The sequence below is a fragment of the Mytilus trossulus genome, chromosome 10, assembly GCF_036588685.1.
Source record: "Mytilus trossulus isolate FHL-02 chromosome 10, PNRI_Mtr1.1.1.hap1, whole genome shotgun sequence".
Classification (NCBI taxonomy): domain Eukaryota; kingdom Metazoa; phylum Mollusca; class Bivalvia; order Mytilida; family Mytilidae; genus Mytilus; species Mytilus trossulus.
This window is the reverse complement of record NC_086382.1, coordinates 18399328-18414881: the sequence shown is the minus strand read 5'-3', so window position 1 is coordinate 18414881 and position 15554 is coordinate 18399328. Positions and strand designations below refer to the sequence as shown.

At 32.1% G+C, this 15554-nt stretch overlaps 1 protein-coding gene across 1 annotated transcript in view; it reads left to right on the top strand.

Annotated features, from left to right (window-relative positions):
* LOC134686985 (transmembrane protein 216-like) overlaps positions 1–6767 on the top strand; it is a 29535-nt gene extending 22768 nt beyond the window's left edge. The window contains exons 5-6 of the mRNA XM_063546882.1: positions 5279–5480; positions 6124–6767. Coding sequence (XP_063402952.1) covers positions 5279–5480; positions 6124–6139 — 218 coding nt within the window. The 3' untranslated portion in view covers positions 6140–6767. The remainder of the gene's footprint in view (positions 1–5278; positions 5481–6123) is intronic.
* The last annotated feature ends 8787 nt before the right edge of the window (positions 6768–15554 follow it).

Sequence of the window (15554 nt, the reverse complement as noted above, 5' to 3'; positions counted from 1 at the left end):
AATTGAGTTTACAAAAAGAAATTCTGAGATTAAACACCTACATTTAACTCTAAAAGGTCATAACAGTTTAAAACAATACAAATCTACACACACACAAAAACTGGTTTAATATCAAATGGTTATCAACCTGAATCGCTATAAGATCATATATAAGCTCACCTGTGTCGAGGGGTCGTGTGAGGTTCATGTATTGTCTTGCATGGCGTCAACAATTACAAAAAGATCTTTTCTGAAATTACTTGACCAAATGTTACCAAATGATTTTTCAAAAGTGAATCTAGGAAAAACAATAGTCATCAAAAAACACGACCACTGTCTGTTAAAATGTATTCGAGTTTTTAGTTACAGCCGATTCCATCGAGTATATAGGCAAACATAATATCTTTGGTTAGCTTGCTTGTAAGCTAAATCGTACCCTCCTTTCGGAAGTAGCCTGGTCCTACAGACAGAAAGATGTGTCATTTGTCGGACTAGTATACTCTTAAAGTAGGGTAGTTTACATAACCTAACAATGACTTTTCTGTTCATCAAGCAATATAACCAAAGATATTCCCTTTGTCTTCACACTCATTGAAATCGGCTTTAATATTGCAAAAGTTCAAGCAATTAGGGCAAAACTTTCCGAGTAAATAAAATCAAAATGTCTTTCCACCTTGCACATTTCAGAAAATTCAGATCAGATAACGAAACTGGGTCCAGCAAAATTTATAAGCAATTTAAGATCTTGACCCTCACAGTTTCCATTCACCTTCCATTCATGATAATTAAATTGAACTGTAAAACATTTATTGGTACCTTCTTAATTCCTTTATAAGTCTCATGTAAACATAATTATGACAATAACTGTTGTGAGCACAAGATTCACTGCACACTTTTAAAGTTCTGCTTCATCAAACATTAAAATGTGAACTTAAGTTTTGAGACTTTTAATCGACACGATTGAGATTTTTGTATATGAGAACATGGTTTATCTATTAGTTGAAAATGCGGCTTTGAACTAGCTTTCAGTACCTGCGAGCATTCGTTGTTCAATAATGTGTGTCTTTGTGTAATTATTTAATGTGATAAATTGTTGTTGGTACACCACTGTAATAATGAAGGAGGAAATGAGGAGGGTTGGTTGGGTGGAAGTGGGGAGGGGTATGCGGAGCGCTGACAAACATGTCTATGCGACATGGGCTTTTATCATTGTTGAGGCATCAATGTAAAGGGCATTTAATATCTTAATAAAACTATTCTTATTTTAGATACTATATATTGTTCTCTGATATTGGACGAAAGATGTTGCCCTTTTATGTAATTATGTTATACAAGTTACGATCATTTGAAAACACATATTAAACCCCCAAATGGATGCACAAGAGCTAAATAGGAGTAATAGATCCTATTGACAACAATTATCTGCCCAATTTTATTGATTTTGTAACATTTGTTTCAAATATGACCAACTTCTAATCCAAAATCACCAGCACTGTATCAGGACCCACCAGCACAATGACAGGACCCACCAGCACAGTATCAGGACATGAGTAAATTGAGAAAATGCAAAATTTTTATAAATTGCAATGTTTTTTTACAAAATAGTTTTGTCGTGTGGATTGCGGTATAGAAAGCGGACTCTATGAGCATTTTTGTTTTATTTTTTCAGTTCGAGATTTTCTTTAAATGAGCATTTTTGTGTTACGCTTACTGAAACAGTTTAGAGAGTCAACTTTTCAATGGTTTAAATATGAACCCATAAGAAACAAAATTGAAAAATCTCAACTGTTTTCTTCCATTTTTTATTAGTGAAAACGTCAAAAATCATCATTTTCGTCTTTGTTTACATTTTTTCATTGATCACCAGCACCCGTCAGGACCAAATCACCAGCACAGTACGTTCTCTCGCAGGACAACCATACCCACTGTGTATTTGCTCAAAGCGAAAAAGAATCAGACACAAGTAAAACATACTTATAAAGTCTTCTCCACAATACAATATATATAACATTATCGCTATTTTGTGCATTTTTCATTTGATTTTTTTTGTGTGATAATTTTCATATCATGCTTCTTGCTTGATATGGAAAAATTATCGCTAGAAACTAAGGAGGCCATGTGGCGTTGCTAACGAAATAGACATTGAAATTGACTACGTTGTCATAGGTAAAATAGTGATAAAAAGATTATCATTGGTAATCTCAACTCGATTGCTTTTCTCACTTTCACTGTACCAGCTCAAGCGAGAAAATCAATCTCGTTGAGATAATCAACGATAATCTATAAATCCAAATTGAACGTGAGCATGCATCATATATAAACAATATAAATATTACTCATCTATACTGAAAAAAGTAGTGGGAATGAGGAAAGATCGACAGAGATTAGGTTGATGATGATTATGATGATGATGTGTGTTTTACCTATGTTGAAACTATACTACGTGGAATCGTTTTGATCTCTTTATAAAATTGAATATTTGTTTAACAATTTGCACATTTTGATCATAGGAAAGAGTTTCTTTTCCAAAAAACAGTAGTGTTAAGTCCAAATCGCAGCCTTCCGGAAGCCAGCTGAGACCATGAAACAGAATAGCCCTTTCATTTAGATAGAAAGGACAATCAAAGAAAAAATTGTGCATGTCCTCAATATCCAAATCACATTTACATGTTGGATCAGATATAATGTTAGCTCTAAAAGTCTAAACAAGTCACAATTCAAGAACGATGCCGAACATCTAAATTGGGTTAATATTATGTTCAATTTTCTTGGAACATACAAATAATGTTTTTTAAGTTAGATTGATTCTCATTTCGAATGTCGTAGTTTTTTAATTCTACTTTGAATTTTGATAACGAGTCTACATTTCGAACTGATATGTTCAAATTATTCCAAAGTTTAATTGTTGATGGGATAAAGGACTGGGAAGTTAGTGTCAGCCTGCAAAATGGTAAAATGATATCTTGTCCATTTCGCAAGGGATATTGTGTTGTACTTTGAATTTTAGGGAGCATAAGGTTACATAAATATTCAGGGGCATTATAAATCTGAATTTTATAAAACAATTGTAGTTTTCTTCTTTCTCTTCGTTCCTCTAAAGTTTCCCAACCAACGTCTTTTAAGACATTCTCAGAGTGTGTGTAAACAGGCAAACCTGTTACAATTAGTGCAGCTTCAAGTTGTAGCTATTCTAATTTATATAATATCGCTTTTATGTTGATTGGAGGTCTTCGGGGTCAACTCAACTTAGAAAGTGTCTATACTAAAATACACTGTAAACAGAGCTACATATCATCTAGCCCATGCTCGGTACATTGTATATATTTAAAACTTTCTGTTTTAGATTGTTATAAATCCAATATGAGAATTTGAGTCACATCGGTGAACATGAATTTGACAGCTAGTGTCCCTTTGAATCACAATGAATCTATATATTTTGCTTTTTTAGATTAGAATATTGTAGAAAAAATAGCTAGAAATTAATTGCGTGTCAGAATAATAAGGGTCCAGGATACACCTATAATTAGTGTTGTCAAATTGTACAGTTTTGACTAACCAGTTACTCTGGTAATTGTTCGACTGATTAACTGGTTAACCAGTAGTTTAAGTTAATGTTTGAAGGCCTTATCTAATACCCTACAAATGTACATTTTTGTAATACAATGAATTGTAGTTGGCATATCCATTTTAAAGCTTGTCTGTGAGGATTGATGGCAAAGTTTAACTTTTAATAATCCAATTTCCTGTATCAACTATGGCATTTGTTCTAACTTCAAATTAAACCTTCTTGATCACATAGAATTGAAAATGTCTGAAATCAATGATTCTTTCATTTTTTCTTGATGTCGAAAAATAATGTGTGCGGTGTTTCAATTTGAAATAATTTTACCTGTTACTTGTAGCATCAAGTATTCATCAATTACATCTAAGGCTTGAAGCTGATTTGCATTTCGAAATTTATGAGTTGGCATTTCATTTAAAGTATGACAAAGCACATTGCCTGATGGATGTTGTACATTGTAGGTCTACCCAATATCAAATCAAAAAATAAATTAATGGAGTTTATCGTAAAATTTAATTGGATTACTGATTTAAAGTTAATGTCTTTAAAAACATGTATACTAATAATGTTTCCTTAAGATTTAGCCCCAGCTGATAGAAAACTTGTCTAAATTCTAAATATTTAATATGATGTTTTTAGGATTAACAATATCGATCAATATACTGGACAATAAATCTGTCAAATTGATTACCACGACTATAATTTATTAAATAGAACAAAACTATGTAATGATCTCAATACTTATTTATATCAAATCTATTACAATTGAAAAAATTCCAAGTTAACCAATTAGCTTTTTTGATATTTAGTATTCTGTCCTTCTGACAGTTAACCGGTTAACTGTTGACAACACTACTTATAATGCATGATTTTGCATAATTTTTCCCCAATCTTCTGGGGGCCTTGAGCGTCCCCTGATCCATCTTCTGAATTTTTCTCTTCCCATTGCTCATCAAATATATTTTGCCTCACTTTTAAAAGAGGCTAGTCATTGCCCTACCTGGTGTCCATCAAACTGAAGTAATCAAATTCATCATATAAACCAACCAATGATTTTTGGGGGTCATACGGTGACTCATACCCCCTTGTATCTATAGAATGAAATATGCAAATGCTCCTCCAACTTATAGTACACGTACAAACCATGTCTCATGGACTTCCCATAAGTGTTTCCTGTTAAACTAACCAACATGTACACAAACAGTACACTCCCAAATTTAACATGTCCAACAATTGTAATGGCCAAAAACTTGTACACTTAATAAAACCTTTAATCTCAAATATGTCCTCAATATTTATGCACAAAGGTTAATGGCATTTAATGATTGCGAATATTTTTTACCTCACTTTAAAAGAGGCTTGTTACGACCCTGAACATTTGAATAGATACCAACCTTCACTCTTACCTGAAACAAAAATTCATATTGTTCTGTTTGACTAAGTGTGTCAGGGAATCTGAAGTCATGGAAGTACCTATGATATAATGTGCACCTTATTATTTTTATAATATACTTTACCAAAAAAAGGGATTTAAGGCTTAACATTTTGTAAAGAAATTCAAATGTGGACCTTTTGATGTCATATTTTATTGTATTGTTAGGTTGCAGCCACATGGCCAGTTGACCAACAAATTATTTTATTCATATTCATAGCTTCAACACACATTATGTAGCTTAATATTCCTTCTCAGACGGTGCATTGTTTTTGTTTTATGAATGTGGATCTTCATTTTTTTAGCTCAAAAAGGTAACCTTACAGAAAGAATAGTTGGTGTATTAGTGTCTATATTACTGAGTATACCTGCTGTGCTTGGAGCTTTATATTTAATACTATGGCAGACCTATGTCTTGAGAGTTGATGTAATATTAGCTTCAATCCAGGTGGTGTTGATTGGACTGGAACTCATCTTTGGAATTATATCTATGATCACATTTGCAAGGTAAATACAATAAAAATGTTAACACTCTAGAAGTAACAATACACATGTATCTTTCATTTTACAACATGTGACAAGAAAAAACAGATTTATCTCAAAATTTTTCAGCAATTCTTGATATTACTTTTTAACTTGCTTACTTGCCATCTAAAGATTCACATCTTTATGGTGAAGAACATCACAAAAGCGCCTTCAGCTTTTGATCAGTCATTGAGTATATTTGCAAATCTTAAATCTTACAATACAAATTGAAATGAATTAAAAGCTTTCACTTCTTAGAGAACTTACTGTAATAAAGATACATGTAAGCAGGAAAAAATAAATCAAACAGCACAAAATATAATGCTTTGGAGGGCAGAAGGGCGGGGGCCCTTCTATTTAGGGCAGGCGGGAACACTGTTCATTGATAAGACATTTATGGTACAAATTTCAACTTTCATTTTGTAAAATTATATTCTTAGATAATTAGAATTATTTTTTTATTTATTCAGGCATAAAATTAATTACTTGAGGATGTACTTTTGTTTGACCGTTCAGTCAATTATGGTCAATGTTACAACAATATTCTATAATTACTGCTCAACCTACATAATTAATAATGATCTTCAAATTAATTAATTTGTTGTTCTGTTTTTTTTAATTTCAGAGCTACGCCATATTAAAGAACTTAATTGTGGTTCATCTTTGATAGTAACCTGGTGTTGAGGATACATAAATACATACATTCTTTATAATATTTGTTATGAGGATACATAAATACATACATTCTTTATAATATTTGTTATGAGGATACATAAATTTATATATACATACTTTCTTTATAATATTTGTTATGAGTCTGACACCGATATAATCATAAATTACTCTCTGACGTGGATAGACACAACCTTTTTAAAATAATTTTGAGCCTTGAGTAATTTGTAGGCATGTAAATATACTTTGTTACTAGTCTTGATGTTCCTCAAGGTGAACTGTACTTTCTTTTCATTAATACATGCTCAATTGTTCTATGGTATCTTTTTCTTCCAAGTCTGGTGTATCAGAAGCCAGTTGCATGTAATGGTATTTATGTCATTGACAATTCAAGCTAGATTTCCATCGTCTAGGATGACAAAATTATATTACAACAAAATTATCATATACCGTCCTATAAATATTCATTCATTTTGTGGTAAACATTATATTGTAAGATATTGTACATTAAGATATAGATAAAAGATTTTGTATACAATGTATATGATTATACATATTGTACATGTAGTAAATAATAAATATTTATTGAAATGAAAAGATAGTTTCTCATTATTATAATTTAGTGAACATGAATCTTGGAATCCATGAGTCACCCAAATTAAACAGAAAAAATAAATGAATTTGGACATAGAGACAACCTTCTTCAAAGAATTTTGAGCCTTGCACAATTTGTAGGCATGTAAACTTACCTTCCTTAGATATGGCTCTTCTGTCTGCCATTTCTGTTTCCATCAGCTCTTTACCCTTTGTTTGGATTGAACCATTCCTTAAATATTTTGACTCCAAGCATCCCTGTAGAGACATTCGTAGTAAAATAAGTCTCTAGTGCAGTTAAAGGACAAGGTACAATAAGGCCAGTTTTTTGCCACCCTATTTTCCCATTTTCTAAATTTTGTTCTGGAAAGCTACTTATCATTTTAAAATATTCCCTTAGGTTTGAAGTTTGTTTGGATGAACTTCAAAACCCTTAATTTCAGAAAACGGGTGAGCTAAGGGGTCTAAAAGGGCATCAAAAACGTCAAAAGAATGAAAAATAACGATTTTGGCCATTGCTTCTTAACATTTAAAAGCGTGCACCTATGTGACCCAGAAAAATTATGGCGATTTAGACAGCAAAAACAGTTCTCATAACATTGGAATAAAAAAAATCCTGGGTCACATTGGCACAGGCACAGAGATTCGAAAAATGAGAAAATAGGGGGGCCAAAAACAGGCCTTATCGTACCTTGTCCTTTGTATTGTTTATGTTATTCGAATTTTATACTACAATTGAATAAGACATTGCTTTGTAGGCAAGTTATTAAGTTTAAGATTAAATGATATTTATCAACAGTTATCTACTGATATGCCATGTAACAGAAATAGTCAATCAATATGAATTATCAAAATGGGGGTCAGTCACCTTCAGTGTTAAATTTTTAAACAAACGTTCCAATGATTCAAAAGAAGCTTTTGTATCCTATATCTGGCAGACATAGCTTTCAGAAACTGAAAAATATAAATAAAAACTCATTTAACTGGTATGCATTCTTAATTAATAGATCATTATGAGTGCATGTGCATGAAAAGAGATAGATCTCCAGTAATACCCAGTTAGTCTTTCTTTATTGAAATTGAGCAATTTTGAATAAAATACGGTAGTTCCTGCTGAGATTGAACACCATTTTCAATATACATTGTACTGCTTACTAAATGCATCAATACCTATAGTTACCATGTTCATATATCTGATGAATATCTTGTTAAGACAGAAAGTATATCAGAACAGGACCTATTAATATCAAAATAGACACATTCTTTTGATCTATAGTTGTCAAACCACCAATTCACACATCTAGAACATTAGATAGTTTTCAAATTACAGAATTTTAGCTCGAGTTATTCTCCTTGGCTACAATTTTGGAGGGATAAACCCTGATTTTCTTTATATTTGACTATCCAAAAATGTTGAGTCATACGGCAAAAGGGAGAGAGCAATCAAGTTGAGATGACCAATCATAATCTGTTTATTGCTATTTTACCTATAAAGACGTCAATTTCATGTCAATTTAATTGACAACACCACATGCACCCTTAGTTTAAAGCGATACAGTCAGGACTCTACTTCGTAAAAATTATCTCCCCATTACGCCAGTTCATTTTCACAATCATAGAAATGGAAGCCATTGTAGGGATGACACGCTACCTAATTTGCTCTCGGAAACCGATAAATTTATCCATATTGCACCAATTCAATCCTTATATGTCAGTTGTATTTTAAAAGACAAATGTATTAACTAGCTAATGAGCATCAGTTAATGATCTTGTTGCATTGAATCAACTTAAAACTGTTGTCTGATCGGTTGTCAGGTGGAATTTTCGAAAATTCATAAACATTTAAAAAAATTCTAATTAAATATTTTGTGGAAGGGCAGACTATATTGTTTTAGTGGTTGAAGACTATAAACCCTACTTATCAAACACACAAAATTATAATTTTTCGAAGATATGCATTTTCATCATCCAACTTGAAAGACTGACGTCAAGTACTTTCAGTAAAAAAAATAGCTATTCAACACACCTACTCTGTTTTTGTGATTCATCAGATAGGTATTTCACTTGACCCATATATTTAATTTTTTAGTACTGTGATTTTGTATGTTATAAAGTCAACCTGTAGCTTTAATATATAAAATTGATAGAATCTTAAGCGAGTAGATGTATGAAATATTCTTGCTTTGAACGATATCAAGACAAAATATTCAACTCAAACACGCCCTAACATAAACAGGTGCACTCGATTTTCTCTTTTTGATACAATTGTTACCTATTTTTTGGATTTTTTTCTTGAGTCACATAATGGAAGGGCAGAAACGAAAATTACTGAACTAATAGATTGATATGTTTTCCGTCCGTGGTATTTTTTTTTAATCGGAGGTTATGCATTTTCTACATCCAACTTGAAAGGTACCCATGTCGTCATGTCATCGACTTGATATCTATGTACTAGATAAATAGAAAACTTATGCAAATGGCGTTTTTAAAATAAAACACTTCGTAATTGAGAAGAAAATTGTAATTTTGTTTGTTTCTATTAACTTTTATTTTTTTGTCACGATAGTAAATGATGAATTTTAGATTTTTAGAAAATTGAAAAAAATAACATTTCGAAAAATCGTTCCAATTCAATTTTATCAGAGCACGGGTAAGTAAAAAATTGCTGTAAATTTGAGCTAAGATCGTTTTTATGACAAAAAATGGAAGTTCGTCAACATTGTAAGCCTTTGAAAAATCACCCATAAATCATCATTTTATATTTTTTAGAATATTTGTCTAAAAATTAAGCAAAATAACATTGACGTAGAAATAAACATTCTAACTTTTTTCAATTTCTATATTAATTATTTTGAACTCTCAAAACTGTAATCCCCCTAAAAATTCCCGGTGGGACAGAAAGGCACTGGCTACAGTTACATGGAAATGTAACAATAATAAAAATATTATTGTTACATTGGAGACTAATTGCCGGAATGCAAAGTTGGGAAAGAAACCGACTAATTACGAATGTAACAATAATTATTGAGGCTACAGTTACATTGCGTTATTGTTACATGAAAACAGCAACATACGCTGGATTTATTAAATTTATGTCTTCTATAGTTTTTTTGCTTAATTCTTTCATATGATATAAATAAAACTTGTAATAATGACAAATAATGAATATTATTATTCAACAAATTGTGTTTGAATAGTTTTACGTATTAATGGTTTTGATGTTTTTAAAGATACTGTCCCAAGTCAGGAGCCTCTGGCCTTAGTCTTGTATGATTTTTAGGGAGTTAAGCTGCCTTATGCGAGCACCCTGGATTTGTGTTCTACCCAATAAATGCTGAAATACGTGCCATTGTTATCATCTAGCTGGCTACTATATTATTTATAACTTATTGGACAGTTTTTTCATACTTTTCATTCTGGATTACAAAAAATATGACCAGAAAAACCTTAAATGATCGTCGATTTCCCCAAAAGTTTTGAAGTTGCACATAGGAAGTAGAGCACATTAGGAATCCTTATGTAGTTTATTCTCCCCTGAGCTTTTGGCTAAGATGTCAAAGAACAAATGTATAAAATATTTAATCGCCGAAAAACTCTAAAGACAGGTAGTTAAGATTTCCCAAATTGCAAAAGTCGTAGGAATATTGTTTGTCGTCAATACGTTGTCAACTACGTCAGTAGTCTATTTATATAAGTTCAACCGATCACGCTGTTGGCGGCAATTTTGAATTAGAAGACGAAATTTTTGTATCTTTTCAATTTTGACGCAGGTATTCAAATAAGCGGTGGTCCGAGGTCTACGACCTTCCACTTTTGCAGTCGGACTTACTACTTGGTTACTAGCTACGCCCGACATGCCCGATGGACATTGAAAGAAAATAAAAAAATAACTTTGCAATCATTTTTACCAAAGTTTCCTAATAAACGATCTCAAACTTAATTTCATCATTACTATTCATGGCAGCGATGTCCAATTTGTTAAACCGCTAGCTTTATACAGAAAATCGCCGACAAATTATGTGTAAATCCCACAGGCACTTGTTTCTGTCAATGTTGGGTTTACTATCCATACCCCTACAAAAAAAACAGTTTTTTGTACGGGTATGGATAGTAAACCCAACATTGACAGAAACAAGTGCCTGTGGTAAATCCGAGTAAAATCGTATCTCACTATCTGTCAAACACAACATTGAAACATAATGGCTGTATCGAGAAGACAATTACAATATCGGATCCGATTCCGGAAGCGGATCAGAGTAATCCTGGGTTTTGAATATCAACTAAAATAATCCAGACAGGTGACAACATACATCTATGCATGGTAAATAAATATAAACACTAGAATTGAAAACCAAAAGATATATGTAAAAGAAAGAAAAAGCAGAAAACATTTTGTACACCAATTTTAATGTCAAAATCCATTACAACGTGACAGCTGGGAACAGTTTATCTAACAATATATATGTTCCTGGTAACAGTATAAATTTTCTTTATCAGTGCTTAATGTTGGTAATGCATGTTAGATGCTTTTCAAGTTAAAAATATTACTGCAATTTCAAAGGGGTATTTTTTTCCCTCAATTTTGATTGGTCAGTTAAAATAGCTGGAAGTTTCTTATCATAAAAAAAAGATGTGGTATGATTGCCAATGAGACAGACATTAACAACAATAGGTCATCGTACACCCTTTAACAATGAACAAAGCCCATACCGCATAGTCAGCTATAAAATGTCCCGATAAGGCAATGTAAAACAATTCAAACGAGAAAACTAACGGCCCTATTTATATAAAAAAAATTGCAAATATGTAACACAAAACAAACGACAACCACTGAATTACAGGCTCCTGACTTGGGACAGACACAAATAGTGCAACTATATTATATGATACCTGAATGTAAGCAAATCATTTGATATCTAGGTGGAGTCCATTGGGCCACTCTACTTCCTCCTGTTTGATAACTTTGAAACGGATGAGATCCCCACCCCTCAACCATATACATTCATGTATGAGACTTAATAACTAATCAAATGAAATATAGGGGAAGTCCCTATGGTCACCCAACCCCTTCATATTTTAGTACTTGGAAACAGTCGAGATCCCCACCACTAAACCATATGTGTCATGTATGGGACAATACATATATATATATAATTAAATGAGATATAAGGGGAGTCCCTTGGGGTCACCCCACCCCTCCTGTTTGAGAACTTGGTAACGGTCGAGATCCCCACCCCTAAACCATATATCTTCATATAGGGGACAATATAACAAATCAAATGAAATGTGTAGGGGAGTCCCTGGGGATCACCCCACACCTCATATTTGAGAACTTGGAAACGGTCGAGATCCCCACCCCTAAACCATATATATTCATGTATGGAACAATACAACAAATCATATGAAATATAGGTGGAGTTCGTGGGGCCACTCTTCCCCTTTCGGGTTGAGAATTTGAAAACGGTTGAGATCCCCAATCTTAATCATATATATTCATGTATGGGACAATATTACAAATCATAGGAATAATAAGGGGTCCCAGGGGTCACTGTAAACCCTCCTGTTTGAGAACATGGAAACATTCAAGATCCTCAACCCTAAACCATATTTATTCATGTATGGGACACTATAACTTATCAAATGAAATATAGGGGGAATCCCTTGGGGTCACCCCACCCCTTTCTGTTTGAGAATTTATAACGGTCGAGATCCACAATCTTAAACAATATATATTTATGTATGGGACAATATTACAAATCAAATGAATTATAAGGGGGTCCCAGTACAACAGTAAATGATACATGGATCTCTTCGTTAAAGTATTCACCACAGCATAGCATTCTCCGATTTTCAATCTTTTGATCAGTCGAATAAGACAATTGCGATTTAGAAATGTCTATACCCTTTGAAGCGGTGACAATTGTTCCACTCAAGCACAACCGGAAAATCCTCTCACGGTTTTCTTTGCAGAACCAAATGTTCTGCGTGTGTAGATTACCAGCCGTGTAGGTGTACAGCCTTCAATTCAAACCAACTTATATGTTTTAGTTGATAAGACTTTGGCCAAATTCCTGATGTCTTCCAAGTTCCTAGATGAGCTCCCCATCCTAGTTCGGAGGCATCTGTGATCAATGTCAACTGAATTGTCGGCTCCTGTAAAGGCATTCCTTTGAAAATATTTGTCCGATTTGTCCACCATCTTAAATGTACTGTCAAGCTCATTCGTACAGGAATGAACTGATTCAATGGTTGGATGTTTGGTCGCCATAGTGCTAACAAATAAAGTTGGATTGGCCTCATATGTAATCTTCCCATGGGTATTAGGTAAATGCATGAAGCCATCAGACCTAGTAATTTTAAAATTACTACTGCTTGAATCTGTTGACTGTTTAGTAATGCATGTTATATTCCCAAAATACTTTGAAATCTTGTCTCTGTTGGTGTTACTATCCCTTTCTCTAGATTGAAAATGGCTCCCAAGTATTCTATATGTTGGGTTGGTATAAAGTTTGTCTTTTTCTGATTTACTTTAAGTCCCAAATCTTGAACTAGACGGAGTACAAAATGCATTTGCTTTAAAAGAGCTGTTTTGTCTGAATTGCCAAAAACTTTATTATTAATAAATCCATTGGAAATTTGCCAAAAACTTTAGGTTAATGAACTTCATTGGAAATTGGCCAATATAAAATGTTGCATTGAAGTTATCTTTCTTTGTCCAGAATAGTAGTTAAATTAATTTAAATCATGATTGTATGACATTTTATATTTTATGATGTATTTAAATGAGTAGTTATTGTTGAAAACTTCATAAGAAATTTGAATTGAGATCATTTTTGGAATAAGGGAAAGAGGGAGGTCAATAAAATTGTTGGGGTTCAATTTTTCTTATTCAGATTTCAGAAATGAAAAAGAACATTTCTTCAAATATCAAAGGATTAATATTCAACAGCATACTGAATTGCTCAAAAGCAAAAAAAAAACATTTTAAGTTCATTAGACCACATTCATTCTTTGTCAGAAACCTATGATGTGTCAACTTTTTAATCACAATCCAAATTCAGAGCTGTATCCAGTTTGAATGTTGTGTCCATACTAGCCCCAACCGTTCAGGGTTCGACCTTTGCGGTCGTATAAAGCTGCGCCCTGCGGAGCATCTGGTTTAAAATATTTAATGGTTAAGATACAAATCATGGTTCAGTTGTAACAATAAACGAAGCATGTTACGCGGGACACCCTAAAATCCTTTTTTTTTTTAAATTGAAGATTGTCGCATATAACATAAAACATAGTTTATATAATTATTTTCTTCGTTTTTCTTTTGAAAAAAACAAATATCTTAAAATGCTTACAACAGAAATTAATTTTAAGTAACAAAATTGAAATTTTGAGACCTGTATCTTGCCGAACACGTCATTTTTTTCAATGAGGTACGAACATCACGCGTAACGTCATAACAATTACAAACAGGCTTTAATTGTAGGTATAAAGCATGCAAGAATGAAAAGAAAAAAAAACAATGCAACAAAAAATTGAAGATTTCTAATTCAGTTGACACCTAAATTATATGACATTTATGCAAGTCCCTGCCTCAAACTAATGTTACCATTCAAGGATTTCGCTTATAATGGTTTTGCTCGGTGTCTATGGGTTCGGGAGCTACAATTAGGTTTTTAAGGGAAGGGGGGGAGATATTTTTTTTACTGTCATTAAATTTTTTAGAAGAAAGCAAGCCAGAACAAGACTTTGTGTTTTTATAAGGGAATTTAATTGCATGTCATATAATTCACTACATTTCCTCCTTAATATTTTCATAGCCAAATACTATGAGTGCGTAGATTTCTTGTATATTGTTGAAAAAGAACTTTTTTTTAAAATATCTCTTTGTCTTTTAAAATGGGAAATAACTCAAAATAATTTGTTTTTGACATGTTCCCTGTACATTTGTTGTACATATGTATATTCATATTGAAATATCAAAATCATTTTGAATGAACTATTTTATTTACACTACATATTTTATATCTCATCCAGTATTCCATTTTCATTATCTGAAATAATGTATAACATTTTTCTAATTTTATGAACATGATGAAAGTTTTCGAATATTTGTTCATGCTTTTCACTATATAACTAGATTTTCTCTCTTTATCAATATTCTGTTAAATTTCCCATGATATATAAATCCCTAAAAACAGGTAAAGAATTTTGCAATATTTGATTATTTCCATTATCACATTTAAAATGAGTATCCTCACTTTACAGATATTTTGAATAAGTTTATTTATATATTTTCACTTTATGACACTTGATTTTATTAAATCCACATTATTGAGATTTTATTTCATTTACATGTATATATTCCAACTTAACAATACTAGATCCAGAACTTTATAATGATTATTTCCAATTTCACATTCATATTATCCCAACATTTGGAATATTTTGGACTATTTTACTTTTTCATTTCACTTTATCACTACATAATACTATATCCACTTTATGAATTAAAATAACATTTTGTTTTTATTTCAATGATAATTTCCATGATATATATATTTTCCATTTAAACAGGCGAATCACTCTTATAATATATTCCAAAACTTATAATGAATGTGTTGCAACTATTTCTCCTTCTTGCAATGCATTCAAGTTTATAACCTTTTTTATAATTTATTCAATATTATGCAAATTGAATTTCCTTCAGTAAACAGTATTTTTTTCCACAAAAATCCTCTTATAATAAATTTCAATGAAAAACAACGCAATTATCATAATCCAAATAGAAAATCT